Source organism: Phoca vitulina, unplaced genomic scaffold, assembly GCF_004348235.1.
Source record: "Phoca vitulina isolate PV1807 unplaced genomic scaffold, GSC_HSeal_1.0 scaffold19, whole genome shotgun sequence".
Lineage (NCBI taxonomy): Eukaryota > Metazoa > Chordata > Mammalia > Carnivora > Phocidae > Phoca > Phoca vitulina.
In genome coordinates this window covers 24,060,761-24,076,911 of record NW_022589722.1, presented here as the reverse complement: position 1 = coordinate 24,076,911, position 16,151 = coordinate 24,060,761, and the positions used below count along the sequence as shown (strand labels likewise).

At 55.2% G+C, this 16,151-nt stretch overlaps 1 protein-coding gene and 1 long non-coding RNA gene across 4 annotated transcripts in view; one reads left to right on the top strand and one right to left on the bottom strand.

Moving 5' to 3' along the window:
• Nucleotides 1-7,519, bottom strand: part of LOC116639974 — a 28,321-nt gene extending 20,802 nt beyond the window's left edge. The window contains exons 1-2 of one of the 2 annotated variants that reach the window (XR_004300951.1): nucleotides 7,349-7,519; nucleotides 6,764-6,902 (exon numbers count right to left, since the gene is read on the bottom strand). This is a non-coding gene — a long non-coding RNA (uncharacterized LOC116639974). Of the gene's footprint in view, nucleotides 1-6,763 lie in introns of both variants that reach the window. The other variant, XR_004300950.1, reaches the window with a different exon arrangement.
• Nucleotides 7,520-7,602: 83 nt separating this feature from the next.
• SSTR3 (somatostatin receptor 3) lies at nucleotides 7,603-15,310 on the top strand. 2 transcript variants are annotated; one of them, XM_032416858.1, is made up of 2 exons: nucleotides 7,603-8,259; nucleotides 12,315-15,310. In XM_032416858.1, exon 2 carries the CDS (start codon nucleotides 12,351-12,353, stop codon nucleotides 13,617-13,619), a length of 1,269 nt encoding a protein of 422 aa, XP_032272749.1. In that variant the 5' UTR covers nucleotides 7,603-8,259; nucleotides 12,315-12,350; the 3' UTR covers nucleotides 13,620-15,310. The 2 variants fall into 2 exon arrangements, with proteins under 2 accessions (XP_032272749.1, XP_032272750.1); XM_032416859.1 differs by lacking the exon at nucleotides 7,603-8,259 and adding an exon at nucleotides 10,250-10,338.
• Nucleotides 15,311-16,151: the final 841 nt, after the last annotated feature.

Below are 16,151 nucleotides of genomic sequence, written 5' to 3'. Positions count from 1 at the left end.
CTGGCGCCTCCCATTCCCCCCGCCCTGCATCCACTGGTCACCAAACCTGGAAAATCTGGCCTGTCATTGTGTGTTAAACCCACCCCTTTATCTGGACCCACTGCCACTCTCTGCTCCAGGCCTTGCATCTCTTCCCTGGACGGTAGCCGTGACCACCTTGCTGGCCTCCCTGCATCTGCTGTCTCCACGGGGCAGCTCGGGGCTCCTCCTCACTTACAAACAACTGTGCCACTCAGATGTCACGATGTACACCTCTTGCCTTAACACATGCTTGTACGGCCATGGATTCACTCAGTCACCTACTCATTTAGCAAATCGTTATTGGGACTGTGCATCAAACACAGGGTTTGAGGGTGAGTCAAGCGTGGGCCTGCTCCTAGGAGCTCGCAGCCCTGGGGGGAGCCAGCGGAGAGCCCTGAGAAATGGCCCCTCTGCTTGGATTGCTCACCATGACCCTAGCAAGTATCTGGCACCTTGCAGATGCTGGATAAATGTGTGTTGTTTATGTAAAGGAATAAGCAGATGGAAGAATAGACTTCAATGGAGAGAGAGACCCAGCCTTTCCAGTGACCCAGCTGAGCCCAGCCTCCCAGTCATCCTTGCTAAGGCATCTGTCATGTGCGTCGGAAATCTTGGATGTGCCAGCCCAGTCAAGTCCCCGGATGACAGTGGTCCCAGCCAAAATCATGTGTGGCAGAAGAGCATCCAACTGAGCTCAGCCAACTCGTAAAATAATGAGAAATAATACCAGGGTATACTGAAACAGTGACTTTTGTGGGGCTGAGGTCCTTTTTATCTCTTCCTTTGATCTTTTCCCTCTCCTCCCTACCTTCTTAACTCCCCCAGCAGAGAAGTAGTCACCTCTGGGGACATCTGACTCCATCCGGGTCTCATGGGATGTAAGAGGCAAGCAGGGTAGGTTCTGGGGAGGGAGAAAGGAATCTAGGATGGTTCTTGAAGACTTCTGAAGGCCCTAAGGTAGGTGAAATGATGAGCAGTCATCCATGTAATTCGAAGGTCAGTTCAGTTCAGTTCCCATGTACTAACCCCAGGCTCCAGGCCAAGCTGTGTGGGAGCTGGAGGTGCAGAGATGGTGAGATCCAGCCCTCTGCTCCCTGGGGGCTCAGGGGCTAATAAGACAGACAAATGAGCAAATCAACACCTGCCATGCGGTTGATCCACATACCACAGAAGTGTATGCAATAGAGTAAGGAAGAGATTCTGGTCTCAAGGTGCCAGGGTAGAGATGTTTCTGCCCCCTTCCCTTGCTGAAAAGCAGCCACGACAATAAGGAGAACACGAAACAAAAACACAAACTCTCCTCTTCAAAGAAACCAGGAGACACCTGTGACCCCAAACCACAGCATACGAGTCTGGAGAGCAGATGGAGGGGTGGTAAATGATTTAACAGAGCCCAGGGAAGGCAAACTTCAGTGCCTGCTGTTTTGTGGTGGGGCGGGGTGGGGGGTTTGGAAGTGGGAGAGATGCAAACCGACTGACCTTGCAGAACCCCCAGGAATCTCCGAAGTAGGGGATCCAGACACCACAGATGGCAAGGCAGGAGGCTTAAACCCAGTGGGTTATTTGTAAGTTTGTTTAAGGAGCGATCAGACCCGCAGGGCCTCCCCCATGCGCTATGCAGCCAGGCAACCATCCCTCCCTAGCCTGGGCAGGAAAATCCAACCAGAGATTTCTGGACCCAAGGACACCAGCTCCAGGGCAGGTGGGGGTGAGGCCCCAGCCTGATTATTTGGGATGTAGTGGGTTTGATCATGCTTGGCAGATTATCACTCCTTCCACACCCACCTCCAGGGGCAGACCTACTTCCCCATTCCACTGATGCGAGCTTTGGCTTTGTGACTTGCTGTTTGCCAATGGGATGTTAACATAAGCGTCATAAGGTGAGCCTGATGTGCTTTCACCCTTGGGCATGCTCTCTTGTGCTGATGAAAGAACATGCCCTGATAAGCCCACTGGTTCCAAGAACATAAGGGCAGAGGTGTCCAGCTGACCTGCAGCTCAAAGCAGATCTGCCTAGCTTAGCCCAGCCTAGATCAACCCATTCCAGCTGGACTGAAGGTGTGAAGTACAAGAAATGCTTATTGTTTGTGTGGTTGTTTGTTACACAGCAATAGCTGACTGATGCAGGGGGATTTAGTGGAAGTCTGTATACTTATCAGGGTGACCCTAGCCCCCTTCCCTGGCTGAGTTCAGGAATGCCAGCACCCAGGCAGACACTTATCCCAGACAGGAATCTGTGGCCAGGATCTGACCACCCCAGAGAAAAGTCTTACTGATGCTGACATTCGGTAACATCAAGGCATCTTTGACAAAAGAGCCAGCTGTCCCTCCAGAGATGTTTGCTATCTTGCAAACTCTGCCTTTTGACATGGAGCTGCCAATCCGAGTTTTAATGTTTCATTCTGAAAAATGAATAGGTAACAAAAGATGAATGGACAATTGAGAAAAGCTCTGTAATGAAAGGGACCCAATCAAACAAACAGAGAAAAAGGAACTAGCAAGAAATAGAGACAAGGCAGTGAGCAGAAGAAAACTTAAAGAAACCATCACTGCTATCCTTGGAGAGAGAAGGAAACATATTACACCCACAAATAAATACAGAAGACCACAACAAGGGAACAATCAGAAAACAGAGAAGAGCTCTTAGAAATTAGAAATGTGTTTATTAAAATTTTTTTTTTAAATAGAAGGTTTGGAAGATAAAACAGAGTGAGCAACAAAAACAACAAAAACAACTCCTAGAAGGGAGAATAAGATGGTAAAAGTAAACAACAAGAAAATTACAGGGTTAATCCAGGAGGCCGATAGTCAAATAATAGGAGATCCAAAAGAAAATAATTGAAATATCTTGTCCAGGAGCGCCTGGGTGGCTCAGTCGGCTGAGCATCTGACTCTTGATTTTGGCTTGGGTCATGGTCTTGGGTTCATGGGATTGAGCCCCACGTTGGGCTCTGTGCTTAGCTAGGAGTCTGCTTGTCCATTTCCCTCTGCTTCTCCCCCCACCATAAATAAATAAATAAAATCTCTAACAAAAGAAAGAAAAAAAATCTTGTCCAGAACTGAAGAACACAAATCTTCAGATTGAAACAGTTCACCAAGTGCCCCCAAACACTTGGTGCTGGGACCAGATGGGGAGGGGGGTTGGTAGAGAGGGCACAATGCAAGCATTACAAAATTGCAGAAATTTAGGGGTAAAGCAAATATCTTAGAAGCTTCCAGAATAAAGGGAAAACACCTAAGGTTACACACAATGGATTGAGAATAAGAATAGTACTGGGAAGCCAAACTATGGAGAGAGTCCAAATCTCTAGTAACTGACGAATGGATAAAGAAGAGGTAATATATATATAATATTTTATATATATATATATATATATATATATATATATATATAAAATATATATAATAGAATATTACTCAGCCATCAAAAAAGAGTGAAATCTTGCCATTTGTAATGATGTGAATGGAACTAGAGTATATGCTAAGTGAAATAAGTTGGTCAGAGAAAGACAAATACCATATGATCTCACTCATATGTGGAATTTCAGAAAGAAACAGATGAACATATGGGAAGGGGTGGGAGGGAAAGGAGAGAGGAAAATAAAACATTAGAGACTCTTACAATAGAGAACAAACTGAGGGTTGATGGAGGGAGGTGGGTGGGGGGATGGGATAGATGGTGAAGGGTATTAAAGAGGACACTTGTTGTGGTAAGCACTGAGTATTGTATGTAAGTGATAAATCACTGAATTCTACTCCAGAAACCAATATTGCACTGCATGTTAACTAAGTAAAATTTAAATAAACATTTTAAAAATGAAAATTTTAAATAAAATTTTTAAAAAATTAAAATTAAATTAAAAAAAAGAATCGTACTGGGAACTAGACAGATGGACAGATGCCTTCCACCATCTGAGTCAAAGTAATTCTCAACCTAGAATTCTATACCCAGCCCGGCTATCAGTTGACGTGTGAGGAGAATGAACAATTTTCAAACACGCGCACTTGCTCAGGAAATTACTGGAGGATGTGCGCCCACAAGATCAGGGAGCAAACCATTAAGGAGGAAGATTCAAGACATGGGATCTAACACAGGAAAAAGCTGAAGGGAACCGCTGATAGAATGGTGAAGAGAGACTCTCAGGGCGGTAGCCGCACACAGGCATAGAGGATAGCCGGGACAGCAGGGAGGAGTTTAGATGCCTCCAAGCAGAAATCTTCACAGAGCTCAGACCCTGGAAACTCCCCTGCAAGGTTTTGACACAGCGGTAGAAGTGTGTGCAAATATGGAGTCCTAGAAAACTGAGATATTAAAAAAAAAAAAGCAACTAAGTAAATGAAAAAAGTGAAACAATTATGAACTCTGGGCTGGGCAAGAGAGAATATTTGCAGTGCGTTCCTAATGAAAACACCGAACATATACTTAACCGAAAATGTCGTCTCGTGGAGAGGGTGGAGAGGAAGGACCAGAGTATGTAAGAAATCTACAGTCCTCGTCTTCCATAATAGGAAGTCAGTAGATAATGGACAAAATTGGGGGATCAAGAGACAGAAAAATAAATCTGGTATTTGGCAAGATGGGGAAAATACAAGGAGAAAAGAGCCGAGAGGGTGGAATTGCTTCTGGGATCAGGGGTGGGTCGGGGCCATGGGAGGACTGCTGTTTTCTGCTCTTGTAAGTCTTTTTACCACTTTGGTTTTTAAAATTTAGTTGCAAACAGTACTTTGCTAAAAATAAAACCAAATAAAAAATAATTGCTTTACAGATTAAAAAAGAAGCCAGAAGAGGGAGCGTCAGAGAATGGGAAGGCTTCAGAGCAGCTGGTGCCTACACCTGCCGAGGGATTAAGAGAGCGACAAGGAAAAGCCTGTGCAAAGGGCCTGGGGCACGCACGGGGTGCTGTAGAAAGAGAGGAAGGGGCGAGTGGGAAGGAAGCAGGCAGAGGCAGTTTACACGGACTCCTCAGGCCACAGTAAGGATAGTGGATGTCATTCTACAGCAACAGGTGGCCCTAGAGGGTCTCAATGAGGAAGCAAGTGGCTTGACTTGTTTTTTAAAGGACTCACTCTCCCTGCTGAGGGGGCGGGGCGAGGGCAGAAGGACGGGGACAGATGAGGCAATGGTGGCTTGGCCTAGAAGGGAGGCTCAGGGGATGGAGAGCGGTGAGCAGGTCAGAAAACAGAGAGTCCGAGGTACAAGCAATGAATCGTAGTGCTGGGGGCTGCAAGCTCACAGCCATTTCCTCCGTTTGACCATCATAAGAACCCAGGGCCAGACAGGAAGGTGGACACATTTGACTGAAGGAGGAAGTTAGCAGAGGGGTTTCACAAAGTCACGCTGCTTGACTGGGCTAGGGAGGGGCTGAGACTCAGCTGTGCGGTCTGCTGGCCCCTCCCCCCCCACATAGGAGGCCGGGGGTGGGGCTGGGGGCTCTGGGGAGGCCTAGCTCATCTAGGACAGGGAAGGCTCCAGGAGGAGGCCACCTGAAGGAGGACTTCAGCTCACACGTAGGGGTGGGGTGGGGTGCGTGAGGGGAGTGACCAGGGCTGTGCAAAGGCCCTGCGGAGAACCAACACTGTCCCCAGTGCCTGACTGGTGAGCCCTTGAAGAACAGAAATTAGGTCAAGAAACTCCTCTGCTCCCGCCTGTGACGCTCCTGACCCACCCAGCCTGAGATAGGGCCCTCCGTGGTGTGGCCTCCCGAGGCCTCCCCTGCCTCCCTCCCCTCCAGCCACCCTGCTCTCCCCCTGCGCCCTCCTCCTTAGTTACTGCTCGGGCCTCTCACTGTCTCAGAGGCCTGAGCCACCCCTCTAGAGGCAGTGAATGAATGAATGGGTGAGGCTGGGTGTGCCTGGAGCTCGGGGAAGAAGGAAATGAGCAGAGCAGGATGAGGGAAGACTAGTGGGATATAAAGCCTGGAGGGCTGCTGGGGGGGGGGGCTAATTCTGAGGCGCCCTCAGGCAGGGGAGGCACAGGGCCATGGAAACCCCTTCCTCACTTCCAGGAGCTGCCTGGAGCCCTCCTACTCTTCAGGAACTTGCACGGACGGGCAGACGGACAGAACACTGGGAACCCCTGGCAAGTGGAAGGACAGCGTCAAGGAACGGGGCGTCCAGAAGCCTCTGGAAGCGGGTGTGTTCCTAGTCCTACTGTGCTCTGCGGTAGCCAGAATGGCTCTTCTGGAAGAATCTGATGCCGGGCTCTCTGAGGACCTACTCCACCCCATCCCTGGGTGCGTGGTGACAAAGCAGACCCAGCCTCAGCCCTGAGAAACGGCCCACGATGGGAAGGGGCCTGGATGGTGCCTGGCACGCTGCAGGTGCTCAACCAAGACCCCCTGCCGTCCTTCCTCCCTCCTCTGACCGGTCCCGCCTCGCCCTCTGAGCAGGGGCAAGGCCGCTCCGCCGGGAAGGTGCTTAGCTGCACACCGTTAACGTGGGGCCGGCCCTTCTCCACTCGCTGGCTGTGTGATCGGAGTAAACTGCTTTCCCTCTCTGAGCCCCAGCTTCCCACCCGTAAACCAGATACACTGTACTGCTCACCGTGGGCAGTGTGGTGGCCACGACGAAGACGCAAGGCAATGCGTGTGAAGCAGGGGGCGGGGCTTAATACCAAGCGGCCATTGCTAATTGACCCCCCGGCAATTATAATGGTCACATAGAAAGAGGAGCTTAGGAATGATCCAGTCCAACCTCCCGACTATCCAGATGAGGAATCAGGCCCAGAGGAGGGTCGACTCACCTGTGGTCAGAAGGTCGGTCAGCAGGAGCTGGGGTACACATCCAGGGGCAGCCAGGGGTGTGCTCAGGCCCTGGGCAGAGCACCTTAGACCATAGGCTGGCAAAGCCGGCCCACCGCCTGCTTCTGTCCAGGCTGCCGACTCAGAATGGATTTTACAGATGAGCATTTGCAACCGATTTGAGGATAGGAAATACTAACTTGAGCTCCAGTTAAGCACAATGTCCCCCTCACCCCCCACCCCCGCCCAGAGAATTCCACTCTTCTCAGTAGTAGCAGACTGGGTTATAAAACGTTGTCCTCAGTTATTATTATATTTTAAATTGTGTCAATTTATAAACAGTGGACATTTGTTTTCTCCTGTATAATGTCTTTGATTCTGCCCTTGACCCCCAAAACCTGAATTATGTATTCTTTACCCCGTCCTCCAACCCCCCCACCCTGCCCTGGGCTCTCCGGGCTCAGTCAGGACTGCTGTCCCCAGCTGGCCTTCCTCTGCTTGGTGTCCAGCTGGCAGCCAGGACCGTGGACTCCCAGCCCAGTGCTCGTCCGTGCTCCCAGCCCTCCTAGCACTGCCCAATCCCTCACCTGCCTGGCCTCGGGACCCAGCTGTCGCCCTGGGGGACATGTGCCACGGGGGCCCGGGGGGCATCCGGCTCCCCTGAGCACTGCGTTTCCCCCCTCCGCGGCATGAGCCAAGGCCAGCGTGGGTGGCCAAATCTCTGCAGTAACAGGGTCTGCCTCTCCCCACCCCGCCTCCTTCCCTAACCTGCCACCCCTCCCCCCTCCCTGCACCTGCTCTCCAGCCCCTCCCGCACCCCCCCCCCACTCCTGCTCCCTCCTTCCCTGGCTCTCCATGTCACCATCTCTAGCACAATCCCTCTCTGTCACTCTGCCTGCCACCCCCTCCTTCTCCTTCCTCCTTCCCCGCTCTCCATCCCTGCCTCTCTCCACATCTCCCTCTCGCCCCTTCTCTCCTCTCTGCTCCTGCTTCTCTTCTCCCTGCCACGCATTTCTTATCACTCCCCCTCATTCTGGCTTTCCACCCACTCACTGTCTTCTCTCTCTCTCTCTCTCTCTCTCCACCTCCGACCGATCCCCCCTTTCCCTTCTATTTCTATTGGCTTCCGACAGTCCCTGCTCCCCTTTTCTTTTCCTTGGGAGGTTCTCTGTCCACCCCCACCCGGAGCTCCTGCCCACAGACCCCCCGCTGTGCCTCTAACCCCCCCCCCCCAGGATGTGTCCTGGAGATGGGGGGGGTGACGCACCAGGCACCCGTGGGAAGTCAGGGCCGGAGACCAGATGGGAGAGGCTCTGTGGGCAGCCGTGGCCGCCGCAGGCCTAGGAAGGGGCTCGGGCCGTAAGCTGTCTAGAAGTGGGCAGTGTGTGGGGACCCCAGCTAAGGGTGCTCTGGGCACTTGGGGCCTGGGCAGGGAGAGGGGGCAGCAGAATGGTAACCAGCCTGGCGGCAAGCAGGGGAACCCTCACCCCATGGGCAGGTAAGGAGGCTGGGGCTTGGGTGGGGTCCCAGAGGGTGGGGTACTGGAACCCACCCTCTGCCCAGGAGAGAGTGGGAAGGCCCAGGGAGGAAGGAGGCCTCCCTGTGACCTCTTGGTGGGCTGTGGGGAGTGGGGGGCAAGTTCATCTCAGATTCTCGTGCCATGGTTCTAGAAACTGGAACCACAGAGCAGCAGAGTGTCAGAGCTTGGGAAGAAACCAGACGCATCATGTCGGTGGGCCTCCTCGGCCCCCGGGGCCAGCTTCCCTGAGGTCTCCCTCCGTGCTGGGCACTGCGTTCGGCACACTCCCATTTAACCTTACAGCAACCCTGGGATGTGGGTTTACCTGTCTTCATTGGAATAGGAGGAAACTGAGGTCCAGAGACAGGATGTGATTTGCCCAAGGTCACACAGTAATTGGGTATCATCATTCTGTGGTAGAGCCCAAGCCCCCAGCCCAGAGTTTGTGGGGTGTGTTCCTGGGGGTCAGACCCCAGGCCTGGAATGGGAGTGAGTCCGTCGGCACTGATTAACACAATCCAGATCTTTGGGGGGAAGGCCCAGGGTTGCAGAGGGCAAGCAGAATGCGGTTGGCCGGGGGGCATCAGCCTGCAGGCTTCGGGCCATCCCAGGTCCCAGTCCTGGATTCCTCTCAGCCGGGGGCCTTCAGGGGAAGCCAGCAGGGCCAGGAGGTACTGATGGTTTATGAGTAGACAGAACTGGGTTTGAATTCTTGTCTCCCACTCACCAGCTAGGGGACCTTGTGCAAGTTACTGAACTTCTCTGAGCCTCAGCTTCCTCCTCTGTAAAAATCCTCCCTCCTGGACTTTGTGAGGATTTCATGATGTGGGTCTGAGTCTTGTGCCCAGGAGCAGTGGCTTGCCTCGCTCGGAGCTCTACTTGCTGAATTGCTTGGTCTGTCCTCATTTCCCAGTGCCAGGCGCTGTGCCAGGTGCTGGGGCTAAAGAAGTAAGTAGCTCAGGGTTCCCACAACCCAGACGCAGCACTCAAGAGGGTAAGTGGATGGGGGCAGACAAATGGAAAGTGGTTGGGGGTGTCTGGCATCTCTGAGCGGCTGTCCTGAATTGCTGTGTGGCTCAGGGCAACCCCTCACCCTCTCTGGGCCTCTGTCCCCTCTCAAACTGTCCTCTGAGGAGTCCGCCCCCAGTTTTCAGGCAAGCTTGTGCCAAAGATAAACCAGACGGGGAGGAAAAGTCCCTCCTCCCTGAGGATGAACTAGATCATGGACAGGATTCCGGCTCCTTACAGAAAAGGCGGCACCTATTGCAGGTTGGCTTATGCCTGAGGAAATCTGTAATTTTCCTGCTTCTGGCGCCTGGCCTGTTCAACTTTGACAGGGAAGATGGGCCCAGATGAGGGCGGAGGCAGAGTCTTCCAGGGCGGCTGGGGCTTTGGGAGGGGCTGTGGCATCCCCCCTCAGTACAAAGGCAGGGCCTGGCTGGGTATGCTGTGTTCCCAGGGCCGCGCATGTTATTACGTGTGCGTGTGTGCAGGGTACACGCGTGTGCCCGAGCAGGAGGGGGGCGGTCCCCAGAGCTACCTCCAGGCTTCCCTGGGGGCATCTATCCCTGCAGCCTGGAAATTAGGTTTGCCCAGCTCCCTGCTCCTCTCTCAGGAGCCTGGCACTTTCCTGCCTCCTCCAGCCCTGGGCTGTGATTGGCTGCCCCATGCGGACACTGGAAAGAGGATGCGCGTGCAGGGCGGCAAGGTGGACGGATGGGTGACGTAGGGCTCCTGGGCGGAGGAAGCCAGAAAGAACTCCGAGGTCTCAGATTCCACAATTCCAGGTGGAAGAGGGCTGATTCTGGCATTCAGGAATTCTGACATTCTGATTCAAGGACACAGAGTCTAAAGATCTAGAACTCCATAACTCAGTTCTAAGAATCTAAAATTCTATTTTTAGGACCCTACGATTTCAGGGGTTTGAGCCCCTGATCCTAATAGTTCAAGAAACCAAAGAGCAGTGAGGGGAGCTCTGCATAGCCTGGTGGGAGAGTGGGATGCCAGCTGGAGGCCTCCCCAAGGCTCAGCCTCAGTCTGCCGGCCTGTGAAATGGAGGTGTGTGTGTATGTGTGTTGGAGCATGACCTTCAGCGTCCTCCCAGGTCTGCCCCTTCCTAGCTGTGTGACCAGGGTGGTATGGCCTCACATTTGCGGAACTGGCAGCACTGTTAGGATCCTCCCTGTCCAGATAGGCCCTCCTTTAGTGCCACTGTCCCAGGCTCAGGAAGGCTGATGAGGTCCTGGGGTGATGACAGGTTGGGGGCTCCTCCCCTGGGGTTGGAGGAGCAGGGAGGGGGTGCTCTGAGCCCAACCAGCCTGGGGTGTCATCAGGAGGAGCCACGGCCAAGGGGTTCTTTGCCATTCTCTGCATTGCCTGGCCTGGTGCTCAGAGCTTATTTGGAGCCCAAGGTCCTTGGGCAGGGACAACCAGGCAGGCTCACCCACCCAGGGGTGTTTGCTCCAAGTCGGAGTGCCTCTCCTTTCCAGAAGCTTTGCATCCTAAAAGTAGTGTCTGGATAGGGCAGGCAGGTGGCAGGTCCCACTGGAGGGGATCCAGGCTCAGTGTTGGCTCAGAGTGGGGATATCGGAGGATTTCTCACGGTTTTCTGTAGGGAGAGGCAGGGGACGGACAAGAGCCAAGAGACTGGGGGAAGCCATCAGGAAGAAGGGGTGGGGAGAGGTCCAGGCCCCAGAGGAGGCTTGGCCTCTAACCGGGCCTCCTGAGAGCCAGGAAGTCCCACTGAGGGAGGCTCACAAGTTCTGAGGCGGGTGGCCTTTCCGAACGAGTGGGGCTTGAATTTCTGCTATCAGCAATTCATGCCCCCTTTGCATTGAGAATTGTCTACTCCGGGTTCCTCTGATTCATTCAATGCTTCAAACACTGATGCAGAGCCTATACAGCTTGAAGGGATGAAGAGACGGTTCAAAGCGGAGAGGGTGTCTCCACATTTAAGGGGAGCCAGTCTAGCCGGGGAACAGGAAGAGTCCTAGCCTCCTAGGATACACGGGAGGCACGATAAGAAAGGGACTAAGGAAGTGAACGGGCATGCTGGTTCCCACTCTGTCATTTGGCAAACTCTTATTCATGCTTCAAGACCCATATGAAATGCCCTCTTCTCTGGGAAGCCTGCCCCACCGGTGCGGAGGGGGTGGCTCTTCTTGTACTTATTCCCAGTGTGCTGTGAATTTCTCACCACAGGGAGAGAAGGGGCCCCATGTGCCCACCCCCCAGGTTCACAGCTAGCCACCCCAGGCAGGGCCTTTGGGGCACCGTGGAATGGGCTAGGCTTAGGAGGTCTCCAAGCATTCCGATTCCCAGGAGAGGGGACATCGCTATGCTTGTGGTTCTTAACTCCGTTCAGAATCTGAGGAACCTGATCAAAGCTCTGGGATTTGCCCAGGAAAGACATGGACGCATTCACTTGCACCAGAGTTTTGGGGGTTCATGGATCCTTTGCAATTCATCTAGAGACCCAGTTCCAAGGTTAAAGACTTGCGATATGCAGCACTGGTTTTCAAATGTGAGGGCTGGGAGCTGCTGGTGGCCGTCTTAGTCCATTCGGGGCTGCTATAACAGAATACCACAGCCTGGGGCGGGGGCTTATAAACAACAATTTATTTCTCACAGTTCTGGAGGCTGGAAGTCCAAGATCAAGGTGCCGGCAGATTCAGTGTCTGGTGATACCTGCTTCCTCGTTCATAGTCATCTTGCTGTGTCCTCATATGGCGGGAGTGAGGGAGCTCTCTGGGGCCTTTTATAAGGCACTGATCCCATTCAGGGGGGCTCCACCCTGAAGACCTAAGCACCTCTCGAAGCCCCCTGCCTCCTAATGCCATCTCTGGGGGGTTAGCATTTTAACATACAAATTTGGGAGCAGGGGGGACACATCCAGTCTATCACAGTGGGTGATCCACTTGGGGTCAAATTCTGGCCGGGCACACTGCAAGTCTCCAAGGTCAGTGTGATGGGGGAAGGGCATCGCAGAGAAAGCCGTCATCCACCATGACGTGGCTGTGTCCTTCCTCCTCCAGGCCAATAGCTGACCGCTGACCACCCTCCCCACGGCCATGGACGCCCCTGGCTATCCTGCATCGGCGCCCACAACCTTGGAACCTGGGAACACCTCCTCGGCCTGGCTCCTGAATGCCACCCTGGGAAATGTGTCGGCAGCCCCCAGTGTGGCAGGGCTGGCCATCAGCGGTGTTCTGATCCCACTGGTCTACCTGGTGGTGTGCGTGGTGGGCCTGCTGGGCAACTCCCTGGTCATCTACGTGGTCCTGAGGCATACGGCCAGCCCGTCGGTCACCAATGTCTACATCCTCAACCTGGCCCTGGCCGACGAGCTCTTCATGCTGGGGCTGCCCTTCCTGGCTGCCCAGAACGCCCTGTCCTACTGGCCCTTCGGCTCCCTCATGTGCCGCCTGGTCATGGCCGTGGACGGCATCAACCAGTTCACCAGCATCTTCTGCCTCACCGTCATGAGTGTGGATCGCTACCTGGCCGTGGTGCATCCCACCCGCTCCGCCCGCTGGCGGACAGCGCCCGTGGCCCGCACGGTGAGCGTGGCCGTCTGGGTGGCCTCGGCGGTGGTGGTGCTGCCCGTGGTGGTCTTCTCAGGGGTGCCCCACGGCATGAGCACCTGCCACATGCAGTGGCCTGAGCCGGCGGCCGCCTGGCGCGCCGGCTTCATCATCTACACGGCCGCCCTAGGCTTCTTCGGGCCGCTGCTGGTCATCTGCCTCTGCTACCTGCTCATCGTGGTCAAGGTGCGCTCGGCCGGGCGGCGGGTGCGGGCGCCCTCGTGCCAGCGGCGGCGGCACTCGGAGCGCAGGGTCACGCGCATGGTGGTGGCCGTGGTGGCGCTCTTTGTCCTCTGCTGGATGCCCTTCTACGTGCTCAACATCGTCAACGTGGTGTGCCCGCTGCCCGAGGAGCCCGCCTTCTTCGGCCTCTACTTCCTGGTGGTGGCGCTGCCCTACGCCAACAGCTGTGCCAACCCCATCCTCTACGGCTTCCTCTCCTACCGCTTCAAGCAGGGTTTCCGCAGGGTCCTGCTGCGTCCCTCCCGCCGCGTGCGCAGCCAGGAGCCTTCTGCCGGACCCCCCGGGAGGACAGTGGAGGGGGAGGAGGAGGAGCGGGGGGAGGACGGGGAGGAGGGGGCAGGGAGGCAGGGGGAGGGGCGGGAGATGAATGGCCGGGTCAGCCTCATCACGCAGCCTGGCACCAGCAGGCAGGAGCGGCCGCCCAGCGGCAAGGCCAGCAAGGACAAGCAGTTCCTCCCGCAAGAGGCCTCGGCTGGGGACAAGCCGGGCACACTGCACGTCAGCTATCTGTAGGGGCCTGCGGAGGGCCCGCGGGGCCCACGGACAGGACAGAGGCTGTGGGTGTGCCTAGAGCATGGCCGTCCATGGTGCCAGAGGCCCACGATGGGATGCTTGGAGGCCTGGGCTCTGATCCCATAGCTGCTGAGACTCGCTGGGTGACCTTGCCTAGGTCCCTTTCCTTCTCTGGGCCTTGTGTTCTCTTCTGTGACTCAGGGATGGGAGTAATTAGCCAGGACAAGCTCTGCTGGATGAGAAGTCCAGAGGGGCATCGCCACTGGCTGGCCTTCCTGAGGGGGGCCCAGTTCAGGGGACAGGTGCAGACTGGCCTTCCCCCTCAAAGAAAGAGCATCCTGGTGGACCAGCCTGAATCTTGGCCCTCGGAGCAACTGACCAAGGTCTGGATTTCCTGGGCTCAGAGTTAGGTTCGCAGGGAAGGGACTGGTGTAGAAGTAGAAGAAAGTCTTAGCCAGTGCAGGGAGGGATACAAACTGCTCAGGCCCCACCTCAGCTCTCCCCCACTTGCTGCAAGGCCTCGGCCGGCTCTTCCCCTCTCTGGGCCTCAGGCCTCACCTGCTGAACAACCCAATAACCTCCAGGCCCTCTTGGCCCAGATGGTCAATGCTGGGACTCCTGTGTTCCTGGCCCTGAGAGGCCGTGGATTTTCCAGGAAAGTCTCTCAGGCCAGCTTCAGGGTCCCTTACCGCTTGGGCCCATCCAAGGCCCCGTATCTCATTTTGTACTTGGAATTTTATATTCATTTTCATAAAGAGGGTCTCCAAACTGCATAAGTTTAGGCCACTCAAAGCCCCACTCAGCCCTTTTGAGAGCAGCTGACCAATTCCCAAAGCAGCTCACATTGTGTCCTGTGGCTGGGGAGGGGGGTGTCTCCGGGTGTCTGAGGGCTCCAGGGGCCCCCTTATAGCAGCACCCATCAGCGTTCCTCCCCTCCCAGAGACCCAGGCAGGGCCCAAGCCAGGCAGACTGGTGGGGAAAGGCAGTGTCTAAATAGCATGGTGAGGAGAAGGAGGAAGAGGAGGAGGGGGAGGATGAAGAGGGAGGAGAAAAGAAGAGAGGAAGGAGGAGAAAGAGGGTGGAGGACAGATCTGCCCCATGACCACGCAGCCATCCTCAGCCCCTCTGGGCTGAGCTCGGTGGCAGCATTGCTGAAAGCAGGTTGTGGATGCCTGGTCTGATCAATCTCAAGGGAAGGATGCAGTCAGGATGGGATAGCAAATGCTCTGGAAGGTACAGCGCAGGCTCCCTTGAGGGCCTGTCTGTGCTGGTAAGAGGGGCTGTGCCTTGACGGTGGCCTAGGGACAGAGCTGAGACTCAGGGCCCCGCGGGTCGGGGATCAGGCCTCCCCATTCTCTATATTCTCCGGGGCCACAGTGTGGGGCGGCCCAGGGAAGACAAGACAAGGGGGGCTGGCGAAGACAGGAGAGGCCACCATGCAAGGACTCTTTCCCAGAGATAAGCCCTCAGAGCCATGGTGAGATTGGCCCTGGGGTGAGCGGCACCTCAAGCTAACTCCCTCCATCCCCCACCCCAGCAGAGGGCAGGGGAGTCCTCAAGGAAAGCACGGAACCGCAAGTTGGAATACCTAGATCTTCAACCCACCTCAGGATCCTAGCCTGGACTTCTCTGGGGCTCAGTTTCCCCATCATAAAATGGAGGCTGTCCCAGTCTGCCTACCTGCTCGGATTTGGCGGGGGGGGGGGGGGGGGGGGGGGGGGGGGGGAAATGAGTCATGCTGGGCAAACCGGCCCACACAATACAATGGGTAGAGGTGGGGGTGTCAGATTACAAAGTGGAGGCAGCTCTCATGCCAGGCTTGGCCTACACCTGCTCCTTCATCAAGTGGCCTCTCGGTCTCTGGCCCTTGGGTGTAAGGATAGTACGGGACCCAGGTTCGGGGGATGGGGGGAGGCAGAGGCCAAAGATGGAGAGGTGGGGTTTGGGGAGTGTGCCCGCTCAGAAGTTCACAAAACCAGACCTTGTATGGATGTTGGAGCTGGAGACCCAGCCCTCAGTCTGGGGTTCCCCTGAGGAGGATCTGAGTGAAGAAGGGCCCCCGGCATTTCAGCATTTCCTGGCTGACCCTGCCTTCCTGGTTTCTGGGACAGGTGAGCCTATTCAGCAGGGGTGGCTGGAAAACCCCTGAGGGAAACCCTTTGCTTCTCCTGCCCCTAGCTCTTGTCAATAAAGACGGTGACACATGACACCAGCTGTGACCTGGGCCAGTTCCTCTGCCACGTGCTGTGTGTGTAGCTTGGTGGGCATGGATGGGTGTGTGTATGACGTCTCTCCTTCTATTCATCTCTCAACCCTGCGTGCCCAGGTCTCTGGGTATGGCCTCCCTGAGTCTAGGTCTCCAGCGTGCACGGAAGATGCCCCACAAGCCTCAGCTTACATCCTTACAGATCTCGATCCCAAAGCAGTAGACAGAGTCTTTTCCTGTGCCCCAACAGCAAATCTCATGGCAGAAAGCTGATTGGCTTGGCTGGGTCCCGTGACAGCTCCTTGGGCCAATTACCAAGGACAAGG